This window comes from Salvelinus fontinalis, chromosome 35 (genome assembly GCF_029448725.1).
Source record: "Salvelinus fontinalis isolate EN_2023a chromosome 35, ASM2944872v1, whole genome shotgun sequence".
NCBI classification, from domain to species: domain Eukaryota; kingdom Metazoa; phylum Chordata; class Actinopteri; order Salmoniformes; family Salmonidae; genus Salvelinus; species Salvelinus fontinalis.
Genome location: NC_074699.1, coordinates 21,296,375 through 21,311,379, shown reverse-complemented (window position 1 = coordinate 21,311,379; position 15,005 = coordinate 21,296,375). Strand labels below are relative to the sequence as shown.

Below are 15,005 nucleotides of genomic sequence, written 5' to 3'. Positions count from 1 at the left end.
GCATGGTGAAAAATATCACTTGATAAAAGAGAGGTTATATGAATGTGGAGCCCAGACAGACAGAGGGCTTTGGTTGGGCAGCAGCTGCAGGCTCCCTGTGAGTCCCAGTGAGACACAGTGGGCAGGCAGAGCAGTTGAAACACTGATAGAGGGGGTCAGCCGTGTCTTACACAGATACTGCCCAGACAGCAACATCAGATAGAGAGATAGCCAGGCCACAGCTCACACCAACCACTCTCACTACGGGCTCAGCAGAGAGGAGGGGATGTGCTCTGATGGGGCAGAACAGGACATGGAGGCTGAATACGCATCAGTCACAGTGTTTCCCCTAGCTAGACTTTTTCTGGGCAATATTGCACACCACAAATATTCAATTGAAACCAATGCAAGCCAAATGTTTTATGAGCATGGGGCAATAGAGCTTAACGGGGAGGGGGTAGACTGTCTAAGAATAGGTAGGCGAAACATTGAGACATCACTAGCTGGGTTGCTTACCAGGCGGTCATGTGAGTGCATGTTGACGTAATTTCCTGACTGCGGCATGTGAGATGAAGATCCTCCCATCATTCCTCCATAACTAGGCTGGTTGATCCCATTGGAGGAATTCCACGGATCAGAAGAGTTGTGGGTCCCATCTAATGACAACAAACAAGAGTTGAGTTGAAATTGATCTGTTTTGAGTTTCATCCCTATTCTTTACAGTATAATGACTCATGTAACAAAAGGATCATCCAATTGAAGAGACATCCTGGATTTGATTCCAGAAGGGAGCAAAGACATTTTAATGGCTTTAGTTTAATAACCAAAGTCAAGTTTACATAAAATTCAATATGCCTGAACCGCCGTGAAGCAAACCACAACAGCAAACCACAACACACAGCTTGATTATGAGAGCCCAGAGAGACCTTTCCACAGAGGGCAGTCACCCTCCTCTCTGCTGAGTTGCTGGATCACACAAGGGGGTTGTTCACTCTCCCAGTCTGGTCTTAGGACTGAAACACAAGCCCTGTCGTGGACACAGCTGAGATAACACTAAGCCTCCCTTGGCTAACAGAAACCAACCCCATCCCTTCAAAGACCAGCGACTCTGAGACCAGGCTCAGTGAAATACTGTCTACCAGAAGAAAGAAATGGCTAAATCGAGCTGAACATTTGGAACTGTTCAGCAACATCAGAGAGAGTGACTACAGAGAGAGTGACTGAGTGTAATGTTAGGATGTTTGTCCAGAAATATTTTCTCATGGTTACACAGTCCATCAAGAGGCAGGAGAAGAAATGGATAAAGACAGCGCATCAGATTGCACAAACAGATAATACTGGTTCTTTAGACTCCATGACAGAGACTGTCTTAAGTCAGAATCACTTACCAAAGAAAGTGGTTGCAAACATACTGCTGGGGGGTTTGGGAGATGAGTAGGAGGGAGAATCTCTGTTGAAGTCTTCTGTGTTGGGAGACGGGGCATACACCTTCCAAAAGAAAACAGACATTATTAACATGAATAACAACAGCAGGTGCACAGGGCAGCCTAGCATTTTGTCCAAGTCGTTATCCTCTAAGACGTAGGTTGTGACTGTTCACTGTATGTGGCAGGAGCATAATGATGATGATTTGGTTGAGTTATTAGGATGATGTTGAAGAGGAACAATTCTAATGCCCCACCACCCTGCCTGGTGGGTTGATCACAATCTAAAGCCAGTGCATTAAGGACGGCTTCATTAACCATCATTAGATGCAAACGAGTACCTTCGCCTAAATTTGTCCCTATTCCTTACACGACTGTCCTTTGTAAAGTAGCGCTGTATGTTGAAGCCGGAATCATGTCTACTTTAATGAATGTAGTGAACAAACTGAGCCGTGCCAGTTTAAGAAGCCAGTGGTGTGGCAGCTGGGCTCATTTGGAAGGCTCGTGGAGGGAGGACTGGATTATCAGGGGGTGTTTGCATTTCAGATTGTCTCAGCTCTTAATGGAACTATAATGACACCAGCACACACACTTTCACCAGCACGCCAAAGAAACAGAAATCAAATCAGAAAATAAAATATGGGGCCTGTGCTTTTCTTCATTTTGCTACCTGGCTGTGAGCTGGCGAGGGATCGAGGGAGGGGATGAGCGGTGAGGCACAGAGGGCTGTTGTGCAGCTGTGGCTGTGCCAGGCTGGGTGGGAGGATCAAAGGGTCGTGAGGCCAAACATTAGTGATGTGGTCTCTGACTTCATCCACTCCAGATGGAGGGAGAGAGAGCTAGTGAACTCACCACGCCACAAAGAGGGCCGGTCCCTACCAGACCTGCCATCCACCTAGCACCCCCCACCCATCCTCTAGTCACCAGCAACATAAATTCCTTTTTAATGACCTAATGGCATACTCATCTGTTTGTGTGAACAGAGCCCTTCAAGAACTTCAAAGTTTGCTTCCTAATGCAACAAGATGTGTCAGTGGGCTTGGAGAGAATGTTTTGCTGTCCTACTGAAGAATAATAATCTTATTTATGAGACACAACCCCAACTTAATTCATCATCACTTTACTACATACGTCAAGAGAAAGACACACACATACACACTCACACATGTGAACGACATATCAGTCAGTCAGCTTAGCCAACACCCAGGGCCGTGGGGTCTTGCTGAGCAAGCAGTGTGTGTGAGCATGTGATTAGCTGTGTGTGTAACTCCAGCACCCTGTGTACATGTCGTTTTGCAGGGAGGGGAGGGGATCTCTTGGCTCCTCTGGCTCGCACATGTGACCTAGGGTGTGGGGACTCCCGTGGTGATTCCAGGTTAGCCTCACACAGGAGCCCTGGCTTTGTCCCAGTCTGAGCCTCAATGGGCAGCATATGGCGGTGGATGATGCTAATTGTCCTCTTTACACTGGGCTAGCCAGTCAAGGCATTAATAAAACACCCAAACACCGGGCGCCTCATTCCCCTAGCCTCTGGAGGAGAGGGCCCGCCTGGGTTTCCTTTTACTACCACATGAATTAAAGAGACATCACTCAGAGCCCGGGCTAGCAGGACCAGCACAGTTGTTGGAGTTTGGCTGTTTAGTTTCTGTATATTTTCCGCATCACGTTTAATTTAAGAATATCTGTAGCCATCATAATCCATAAGCAATCATTAATTCAGGGTTTGTTGTTCATACACTGAGCTTTCTCATGTTTGACTTAATATCAAAAAGCATCAGATTTCACTGTCAGATTGGAGAGAATGGGGACAGTAGGTTCTTGGCAGAGCTTTGTTCTGCAACTCTCTGAGACTCTCTGTGGCTGATCTGAGAGGGCTGATGAGTCCTTCCACACCTTTCCACACATCACCAGCCTGCAGCACCCGCCTTTGATCTCTACACCACACCAATCAAAACAGCATATGGAAAAAAACATTAAAACTGTCAACATATGGATACACCAAATGACGACGGCAAAAATAACCTCTTAAAAATAAATGATCACCGCAGTAAAAACTCACAAAAGAGAACAGCTGAGAGCAGTGGGCTGCTGGTGTCAACACAGTATCCTGTCTCTGCACGTCACTATGTGGAATCAAACCATGCCCGAGGGCCTTTCTTTTCAAGTCTAAATCTAACACACTTATAGAGGCTAAAAGGCACGCACGCAGCTCCAACACAATGGTCCCCTGCTACACAGCCCCAGAACCACCTTCCTGATGGGGCATGTTGAGCGCTGCAGCCTGGTACCAGTCAACCCTTTAACAGAGACATCTCAAGCCTCAAGCTGTTGATGCTTAAAAACTCCAACATTTAGGTCTCAAGAAACACAATTTTCAAAGACCACCTGCACTCTGATAAATTAGGTGATATCAGGTGTTATATACGTGGGAAGCTGTCAACATGAATTTTAAACTCTGAGGCAAAACCCGATGTTATCTTGTGCTGTAAACAGTTATTTCATATTTCCTGAGATGGGAAGAAAAACAGTCACTTACTGGATGCCTCCTTGGTACAGTCCTCAGTGCACTTGAGGGATATTAGACAGGAAAGGCCACACCTTAGAAAAACACACTCCACCCACCAAATCCTCCCAAATATCTGAATTCTCTAAAGCTTGGGTTACTCATTTTCTATGGAACTGGAGGAAACAACGGAAATAAAACACTTCATACGCCATAAAACACAGAAATCAAAGACTTTAAGGCTCTTGCCATAAAAACAATAATCACTCTCAAAACTCCAACAAGTAAATGTGAGTTTTGTTGATGCTCACAATAAACACTATTTATCTCTCCACCGATGAAGAGAAGATAAAGAGCTTGCTATTGGTTAGTTATTTATCGACTGCTTTGGATCATAAAGTTGACCCATGCTGCCCACACGTTCCCAATATTCTCCCTCCTGGCCTGTAAGACATTCCTGGTAATACGGAATATAAAAAGATCAAAGCGATCTGTGGTGCTGTAGGAACAAAGGGTATTGTCCTAATGGGGTATGAGGAGGGCTAAAACACAAGCCTGAACATGTTGACCTCATAAAAGTGAATCTCACAATGGTATAGAAATGTTCAACTTCCTGGTTTAAATCAGAGAATGAGGTCCAATGAGGCCTTGACTCTGAAAGGTGGAGTTGTCTTTCTTGATGAAGCTGAGTGGGTGTTTCAGTGTTTTTGCTCTCTGGAGAGAATCTGAGAAACAGGAAGAGACTTTTCTCTGCTCATCTCTTATTCAGCAGCAGTACCAGTGAGACTTTTACACCTGTGACACAATTACTGAAAGCATCTGAGGAAACTCAATTTAGCTCAGAGGCAGGTAAACCGAAACACAAACGCACGCAACCACACACACGCACACTACACACTCTCCCACATACACACATAAAATAAAGTTTTTGCAGGAACACAGAAATCAAAGAGTTTTTTACTGAGCAATCCAGGAATCACATTAGGCTCCCTGTAGAGTCCAGAATGCCGGTGTGATTAAAAACAGATGGAATAACAGCAACGCTGGTGCTCAGAGCTCAATCTACAAACAGGAAAGTCTAACCTCAACAGGCAGCCTCTTTTCCGTAATCATTCCCAGACTCCCACATGTTATTATTTCAACCCAGTCTCAGTGCTGAACCAACCAGCCAGTAAAAATAAATTCACAGCTAAAAAAAACTATATTTTCATCTGTCTACGAACAGAGGTGAGAGGAAAAAACATGTGTTTAACTTTTTTCAACCACACACATCCACATATTGAGTTCTGTTCCTACTTATATACAATCGATGTGCCTTGCTTATGTTCTGCTTTATCTCTAAAAGAGAATTCTGTGCTGAAATTAAGTTTAAGTTTTGACATACATGGTTAGCTAAAAAAAGGAAGTGAACCATCTAACAGATTCAGGCTATAACATGTCTAGAACATATTGAGAAAGAAATGAAGTCCTCTATTTGAACTGCAAAGAAAAACAAATGGTACTGTCACACAGCTGTAACTGAGGCAACAGAAAAATCAGTCCACAGAGGAGAGAGGGAAAATGAGAGAGAGAGAGAGAGAGAGACAGAGAGAGAAAGGGGCAGGGAGAGAGAGAGTAAAGCAGAGAGGAGTGATATACTCTAGAGCCGAGAAACATCTTATGCAGCCGGACAACCCAATATTCTGCAACTCCATACCCGAGGGCCAATTACAAACGTGGACACACACACACACACACACACACACACACACACACACACACACACACACACACACACACACACACACACACACACACACACACACACACACACACACACACACACACACACACACACACACACACACACACACACACACACACACACACACACACACACGCTCTCCCTCTCTTTCTCCCGCAGACAGAACTCACCGATTTCCCGTTGTAGTAATACATTAAGGAGTTGCTGCCCATTCCAGGGACAGGGTAGGCGCAATACATGATAGCTTCGGCTATTATACTGATGACTGGAGCAAGTGTACTGTTTCAGAGCACGGCAGCAGCAGCACACAAGCCTTCTCCCTAGACATACATCGAACCCGTTAAAAAGGGACTAATTCTTTCAGTCCTGGGCTGGCCCTTCACACATGGATCTACTCAGAGGAAACTTATGCAAAACAGGGCTGAACCATTCGCCGCAGTGTTAGGGGGTGGTTGAGAGAAGGGGAGGGGCTGAAATGGTTCTTCCCCTTAAGCCTAATAAGTGCTGAGGCAAAGAGGAAAGCAGATCGGGGGAGGGGAGGCGAACCGGAGGGAGGGGGGGATAAAGCGAGGAGGTGGGACAGAAAACAAATGCTTGAGTTGATTTAGAAAGAGGAGAAAAAAATGATAACTCCCAAAAATAAACATTTACATTTTCTGCAGGGGAGATTGAACTAAAACTATTTAGCTTTGGGCACGATATCATTAATTTATGTTATTCAAAAGCAAACAAATTACTGAGTAAATAACTGCAATAAACATGCTCTCCCACACAGGTTTTAATCCTGAGCGGACTAATCTGTTGTTTTTGTAATAACTGAATTAGTCCGCTAGCGGTGAGGTAACATGAAGGGATAGGGTTTCTACACAACTATCTGGACAGGAGCTGAACCTGTTCCCACACTCAACGTTATACCAATTAACAACCAATATGGGAAAATGGACTCTCAACAAGGAAAAGAAAAAAGGAAGGAAAAATAAGACCTCAAATTAAATTTGGATTCTATTTCTTAGGCAGAATACCCAGTCATAAAAACAGACAGGGAGAAGGAGAAAGAAACGTTTATAATGTTGTAGAACGTCTTAGTGAGAATGTTCATGTATACTGTGTGCTTCCATAACAATTACACTTTCCCTATAGTCAGAATGAACCCCCTTGTCACGACGGTGACTGTAAACAGAGAGAGTTGTTAAACACACGCCACAGCTGCAGAGGGGCCGGGCCTTGACGTCAGACAGGCAACAGAACTGTGATGCTCCATTTCCTAAACCCCCGGGGGCCTCACGCTCAGACGTACACCACAGGCCAGGGGGAAGCAGAGGGGTACAACCAAAACAGCCACAGCCACTTCATTTCGCTGTCTGCCTGTCACTCTCAGACCGCTCTGCTGTTCCATGTCAGCCTCCATTGAAGGAGGAGAAAGAGGAGAGGTGGAGAAAGGGAAGAGGAGGAAGAGCGAGGCGAGAGGAGGACTGACCCATGTGCCATACAGTGCCTTTAAAGCCCACTCCATCCAGCCTCCCTGGAGCCTTTCATGTCCGCCAGTAGAAGCTTCCTGGACTAAACACAGTCCTGTGCACTCATTGAGAGCATTATTGTTATAGAAAGATGAAAGACTCCTTTCCCAAAGAAAACGAGGCTTTATTATGTTTTTCCTTCAGTACTATTATTATGTATTCCTCTTTCTTCTCTGAGATTCTTTTAAACTCTTCCAAGGCACTGGGGTCTACATGCTGGTACCACTTTATATCTGGACCCGTTTCAAGTTGATGCTTTAAGGAAAATGTGTGTTCGAAGGGTCCAAAAACAGGTCCAGACACAGAAGGCCATGCTGAGAAAAAAACACATGAAAGCTCAAAGAGAATGAGTAAAGAGAGATGGACTCCACATTGATAAAAGCAGACGCATTACTACTACTCACAAACACAGCATACAACATGTAGCTGCAAACACAGTGACACTTTGGGATCATTTACATTTGTCTAACAGACAAACAGATATTAGCTGTATTAGCGAGAAGACGCCCACGTTGTCATACTTCATTTCCTGAGCTTCTGAACCATGTCAGATCTCATCCTAAACACCAATCGTTTTAAGACCACCACCCTCTATCACTTCATCAACATTGAACCTGGGCCCGGCCCCATCAGTCACCAAGAAACAGGACCAGTCTGCATCAGTGTACAAAGTGGGCCAAGTGTTACCTCACTGGCAGCCACCCAGCCATGCACCTGTCCACACAACTCCCCCCTCTAATCACATTTGAGCCACTGGCCATGCTTTTCCCCCTGGGATTTGTTAGGGTGTTAAAAAAGATCCACCGCAAATCCACACACTGAGGTCACCTCCATCTCACGCATGGATTTAGCCATGATGTCATAAGACGGGATGGGGGGATTGTTTCCTGTAAGAAGCTCTGGTTTTTATTTGGGGGGGCAGGGGTGCTGAGGGGGTTCTTAATCTGCCCAAAACCCCACAAGACGTTCATAACACAAAGCTTTGCCTTGACTTAATTACACATATATTACACGTTAACTCCAATGATTTACAACTGCATAAATCAGCACAGAACAGGCATTTTCTCATCTGTAGGCTGTTCCAGAGCAGGCATACCGTGCAGTGCTACTGGCTCTGCTTCAGTTTCAGATGTTAGAGTATCTCTAACTGCTGAATCTCTAACGACAGACACGTTTCCTCCTCTTTCAACTCCCCCCTGACCTTATTTCCCTAACGCTTTGCATGTGTGTATGAAGCAGAAAGGTGCTTTAGAGTTATTTATATAGCACTCATTCTGTGTGACTGAGTCAACATACAGTTCCTCTAGTGCTGCTTCTGCCAGACATACGTACATGTAGCTATGGTAATCCTGGCTGAGCCACTCCTGGCCTGGCTGACTGATTAACCTGACATAGGAGATACACACACACACGTACAGAGAGACAGGCCGACATACAGAGACACACACAGACACACAGAGAGACAGACACAGAGAGACAGGCAGACAGACACCCTCTAAAGTCTACCCTCCCCAGAGTTAACATGGATCTCCAGCCCACAGACATGCCTCATATGATCTTTTTCAGTACACCGCTACACTTCTGTGAGTTCATTCAACATAGGCTGGAACACAGACCCTCTCTCTCTCCCATCCAAATATGATCTGAACCAAATTCCCTACGAACCACAAAATAACACTCCACCCAACTCCCTTTCATCAACTCTGCCCTTTGTCATCCAAATCCTCCCGGACATACAAACCTCCGTCCCCCAAACAACTGCTCATAAAGTTATTTAGTGATAGGACACTGCTCTAGCTCCATAGCAACATCACATTGAATTCCTTCCTTGTCTCTTTGTTTGTTCTCAGTCATCAAAAACGACTCTGGAACCAATGAAAGGGTGTCACGACAACGGCAATGTGTACCACACAAACACAGAGATCCAATACGCATAAATAAAGCTGCTGGATGGATGGAGGCTATCTCTGAGCCGTGACATTAAGACTGAGCCTCTCTATCCAGTTCAGCCTAGTACAGTAGTCAGTGTTCTTGCCAGTGTCCTCTAGTCTTTCACTGGGCCAATGCACAACCAGGCACCCAAGAAGGACCAATCCAATCAAAGCGCCCTGACATGGCTCTGACTTACACACTATGAGGAAACCCTCCACTGCGTTAGGGGGGGTGGGGTAACTGACCTACAACTGGTTCTGCAGATACAGCCTATAACGTGAGTTTCACCTGTTGACGCTCTCTTAGACCAGAGGGTATACTACAAAGCAGGATCAATGAGTTAGCCAGCTAACTTTGATAAACAACTAGGAATAACTCTTGATTTTTTGGTTCATTAAGAAGGCTAAATTTAGATATGTGCTTTTGGTTGTTGAGTCAATTAGACCATACTCATTTCAAGCTTACCTAAAAAAAAAATACAAATAAAAAGACAAGTTAGCTGGCTAACTCATTGATCCTGCTTTGTAGTATACCCCACTGGCCACTCTGGTGTGGTTTAGAGTTAAACGACGTCCAACTAACACTCTGTTAACTTAATCACTAGTGATTGTTGACAGAGCACCGTGCTAAGCCAGGCAGGCAGCAGTCTAAAACCAAGGTCTGCATTAACGTGGTGCACTCACGCAGCCAGGCCCTACATTAATCATTTACTACAGGCCGAAATGCGAGTAATGACTTTAATGTGTGCATTCATTTCTGCTTCATGTTCTTTTAACTCTGTTTCTCTCCTTTAGATGAAAGCAGCCGGGACCTCTGGAGTTGTTGGCCTTCTCCTTTATCTCCGCCTCTCATGTCATTGGTAAATCTGAGCAACCCAAAGACGGATAAACACACCCAGGCAAGGCCCCGGGGAGGGAGGGGGTGAGGATCTCTGTTCAGGATCATCCCAGTCAAACGAGGGGCATCTATCTAATCAGCCATCTGATGAGCTCACCCCCATAGGGTCTTCAGACTGGGGTCAGAGCAGAGCAGCAGAGCCTGCCACACTGCCCCCTGGTGGTCTGACTCTGACCTGCTGACCTGATAGGACGGGCAGGGTGTTGAGATAATGGGCATCATGCCAACCCAGAGATGGATGGGAGCTGGTCTGTAGCCAGGAGGCAGAGGTAGACAGAAAGACAGTCCTGTTCTGTTTAGTACTATAAATATTCTAGAATTGATTTTAGAAAATGAAATGAACCATGTCAACCCACATTCCATGACCATAGAAAGTCTTGTCAGCTATGTCACAATGACCATACTCTTAAAATCCTTCTTGAATTAAAAAAGAGAGAAATTAAAATAAATGCTTAATCAAAAAAAATTGATACAAGAATGTTGAGGTGCAGTACATGACAAATGTTGTCTGGTAAGTCATCTGATGCTGTGAAATAGCCAGACAACAAGGAAATCCAGATCAATTGAGACGATACAACCATGCCTACATGAAAGGGCCACATCAAACAATGATTGTTTGGCTGTATTTGCAGAAGGCTTTGCTGACGCGTTTCATCCAAAGGCACGTCTACTCGCAGAGCTGCCCTCTGCCAGGTCCTGACCTGCCCTGGTTCAAAGAGAACCCAAAATGAGCTCTGCTTCCTGCACCATCCTGCTCCGCCTGCAGATGGCTGTCTAGTCAAAATACATGTAGCACATCGAGGAAAGGGAGCTGTAGTCTCTCTGAGTTCAGCTAAACACACACACACACAAAGGAGATAACCTCTGTGTGTCATTCACCCAAACACTGCGAGGCAAAATCCTGGGTCTTAGTCTCAGAGCCCGGAGCAGAGCAGACTTCCTCTCTTCTAGTCCCTGTTTCCCTGCTAAGTGAAAGTCTCTCAGAAACAAGGGTGTCTGAGTGATCTGTCAAAAGCAAATTACAATCTTTTTTGTCATTCACAGCCAGGGTTCTCGCTAGCAAAAGTCCCTGAAGGGAGTTGATTCTGTCCCCCACCTCCTCCCTCTCCCGCCACTTTCTTTCTTTCCCTCCTCCAGACTAGCGTCGCCACAGCCATGGAGGAAGTGTCACATCAAGCCGTTATGCCAGTGACAAGGGCGCGTAAAAAAAGCCTGGCTATTTACACACACACCAGCAATGGCCTCCCAGCTACACATGATTATCCTACAAGATACAGCTTTTCCCCACGAGCCACAGAGCTGCCGCCGCAGCGCGTCTCTCTCCTATGTCTCCCTGTCAGACGGACCCTTAACGCAGGTGCCCGTACAGCTGCCCGTCAGCAACCCTGCTCCTGTCCATCCATCCAGCATGCTGTCCATCCAATGATAACCCGTTATGTCCTCACTCAGAGCGATGCTCAGTTTACAAAGTGATACATCTAGCTATGACCACAGTCAGCCCACTGTATCATGAAGTAAGCCTTACAAGACTTAAGACTGATACAGTCAACCTCTGATCATCTGCAATGGCTAAGGTCCTTGTGTTTGTGTGCATTGTACTGGATTCATGATCTACATTTACTATAAGTATCAGAAGCAATAAATGATGTGTTTGAATTGGGACTAGTGGACTCCAGTGCACATATACACTACATCAGGGTTCCCCAATATACAAAATGCTTTGAAATGATTATGTTTTATGTTATATCTGCTTGGGCCAGTAGAGGACTGTCCACCCCTCAGAGCCTGGTTCCTCTCTAGGTTCCTTCCTAGGTTCTGGCCTTTCTAGGAAAAATGTTCCTAGCCACCGTGCTTCTACATCTGCATTGCTTGCTGTTTGGGGTTTTAGGCTGGATTTCTGTACAGCACTTTGTAACATCGGCTGATGTAAAAAGGGCTTTATAAATACATTTGATTGATTGATTGATTCTCTCGGTCAATTTGCAGTCCACATATTATTTGTAATTAAGTTCCGGCCCCCTGACCAAAGGCTGAATCTAGTTGATGATCCCTGTACTACATCATGTTCGTGCCACATTACTCATTTTATTTGTATTTTACTATGTACACAGTTTATCTATTGATCTACTGTTCAGAGGGAAATGGTGATTATCAGGCTGACAAAGTTGGTGACACACCTACATACAGTGGGGAGAACAAGTATTTGATACACTGCCGATTTTGCAGGTTTTCCTACTTACAAAGCATGTAGAGGTCTGTAATTTTTATCATAGGTACACTTCAACTGTGAGAGACGGAATCTAAAACAAAAATCCAGAAAATCACATTGTATGATTTTTAAGTAATTAATTTGCATTTTATTGCATGACATAAGTATTTGATACATCAGAAAAGCAGAACTTAACAAAGGTTTCTGTACCAAATATTAACAATTACAGAGATCATACGTTTCCTATAGTTCTTGACCAGGTTTGCACACACTGCAGCAAGGATTTTGGCCCACTCCTCCATACAGACCTTCTCCAGATCCTTCAGGTTTCGCTGGGCAATACGGACTTTCAGCTCCCTCCAAAGATTTTCTATTGGGTTCAGGTCTGGAGACTGGCTAGGCCACTCCAGGACCTTGAGATGCTTCTTACTTCTTAGTTGCCCTGGCTGTGTGTTTCGGGTCATTGTCATGCTGGAAGACCCAGCCACGACCCATCTTCAATGCTCTTACTGATGGAAGGAGGTTGTTGGCCAAGATCTCGCGATACATGGCCCCATCCATCCTCCCCTCAATACGGTGCAGTCGTCCTGTCCCCTTTGCAGAAAAGCATCCCCAAAGAATGATGTTTCCACCTCCATGCTTCACGGTTGGGATGGTGTTCTTGGGGTTGTACTCATCCTTCTTCTTCCTCCAAACAAGGCGAGTAGAGTTTAGACCAAAAAGCTCTATATTTGTCTCATCAGACCACATGACCTTCTCCCATTCCTCCTCTGGATCATCCAGGTGGTCATTGGCAAACTTCAGACGGGCCTGGACATGCGCTGGCTTGAGCAGGGGGACCTTGCGTGCGCTGCAGGATTTTAATCCATGACGGCGTAGTGTGTTACTAATGGTTTTCTTTGAGACTGTGGTCCCAGCTCTCTTCAGGTCATTGACCAGGTCCTGCCGTGTAGTTCTGGGCTGATCCCTCACCTTCCTCATGATCATTGATGCCCCACGAGGTGAGTTCTTGCATGGATCTTGAATTTTATCCCTGATGTCCTTACACAGCTCTCTGGTCTTGGCCATTGTGGAGAGGTTGGAGTCTGTTTGATTGAGTGTGTGTCTTTTATACAGGTAACGAGTTCAAACAGGTGCAGTTAATACAGGTAATGAGTGGAGAACAGGAGGGCTTCTTAGATTCAGTCTCTCACAGTTGAAGTGTACCTATGATAAAAATTACAGACCTTTACATGCTTTGTAAGTAGGAAAACCTGCAAAATCGGCAGTGTTTTAAATACTTGTTCTCCCCACTGTATGTAGGATCTTCCTTTGAGCCAGAATAATACAATAATAATCCTGCAACAACAGGAAATGTAAATTATTATGTGGTTAAAAATGTATGGAACTGTTTTGTAGGGGTTGACACATTTTTCGTTATGGCAATTCAAGTCTGACATTTCAAAGTGGAAATTACAAACTTTAGACTTTTTAAACATGACTTTAAACACTGCAAGTTTGCATTTCCTGCTGTGCAGGAAAATTCACAGTAACAAAAGAGTAATCAAATTAAGATCCTACATCTGTACAGTAGCTCCTGTCTCCTAAAAGGAGCAAGTACGTAAAATTAACTGCAAAAGTGGGTTAAGGAAAAAGTGTGTATATGAGATGAGATTGGGGTATAAACATGTGAATGTTTGCAATCAGCAGCTGGCTGGCTCTCCCAGATGGCCTCCACATCCTGGTATATACTGCAGGGGAACAACCTAAATGCACAGAGGATGTGCACCCATAAATATTATGATTGCAATATAAATCCTACATATACACACATCATATATACACACATCAGCCACTCATTAAAAACACACCGCTCTTCAAATCTAAACCCCCTCAACCATTTTTAGGTGAGGATGAAAAAATATATAAATAGTTTGAAATAAATAAATAAATAAAAGAGAATTCCCAGTAGGGGAAATAATGATATGAAGCATTGTGTTCATTTTGTTTATCAAGCAGCTCTTCAGGCCTCTGGTGAAGCCTGGTTGCTTACACAAGCAAAAGCCTTTCAGCAGCATATGCATCCAGCTGCATTTCTGCATTACAGGTACACTGCAGGCTCCTCACACGGCAAGGCACAGCACAGCTGCCCCCAGCAACCCTGCTCTGCTCCAGGTGCGCCTGTGCCCTCGACACTCCTAAACTCCACCACCGCACGCACGCACGCACGCACGCACGCACGCACGCACGCACGCACGCACGCACGCACACACACACACACACACACACACACACACACACACACACACACACACACACACACACACACACACACACACACACACACACACACACACACCTCCTACCAGCCAGTATATAACCTCTAAACACCTAAAGCCAGTTGCAAGACAAGCTATTGCAGCTCATATCTCCTCACCATCCCCTCCCACCAGGCCCATACAACACCTTCTAAAAGCCTCCAGACAAGCCCTCCATCACCGCCTACTCAACCTCCATCCCCACACACCACCCATACCACAGGCTCTCTCTCTTTATCTTTCCCTGCAACCAGAGGAAATAAGAGAAAAACAGCCCCCTTTTCCCTGTTAAAGTCTTGGCTCTGTCTTGGGATCAGAGAGCAACTCCTCCAAGATCCAGGACTCGTCTTCTCCACAGAGTGACAGAAGAAGAAGCTGCATTAGCTCCTCTGCTTATTCCATTCAGGATTGTACTGCTTTGATTCTACTGTTATGAGTCACATAGTGCACCTGCGCCCATGTGTTAAGTAGAGACAAATAAAAGCCCTGCGCCCATTTACACA

The 15,005-nt window shown here is 45.1% G+C and overlaps 1 protein-coding gene across 6 annotated transcripts in view; it reads right to left on the bottom strand.

The window, feature by feature from the left end:
• LOC129834538 (transcription factor 12-like) overlaps window positions 1-15,005 on the bottom strand; it is a 98,564-nt gene that overhangs the window by 19,217 nt on the left and 64,342 nt on the right. For 5 of the 6 annotated variants that reach the window (XM_055899630.1, XM_055899627.1, XM_055899629.1 and 2 more), the window contains exons 9-10: window positions 1,368-1,467; window positions 496-635 (exon numbers count right to left, since the gene is read on the bottom strand). In XM_055899630.1, coding sequence (XP_055755605.1) covers window positions 496-635; window positions 1,368-1,467 — 240 coding nt within the window. Of the gene's footprint in view, window positions 1-495; window positions 636-1,367; window positions 1,468-5,820; window positions 6,073-15,005 lie in introns of those variants that run through there. The other variant, XM_055899632.1, reaches the window with a different exon arrangement.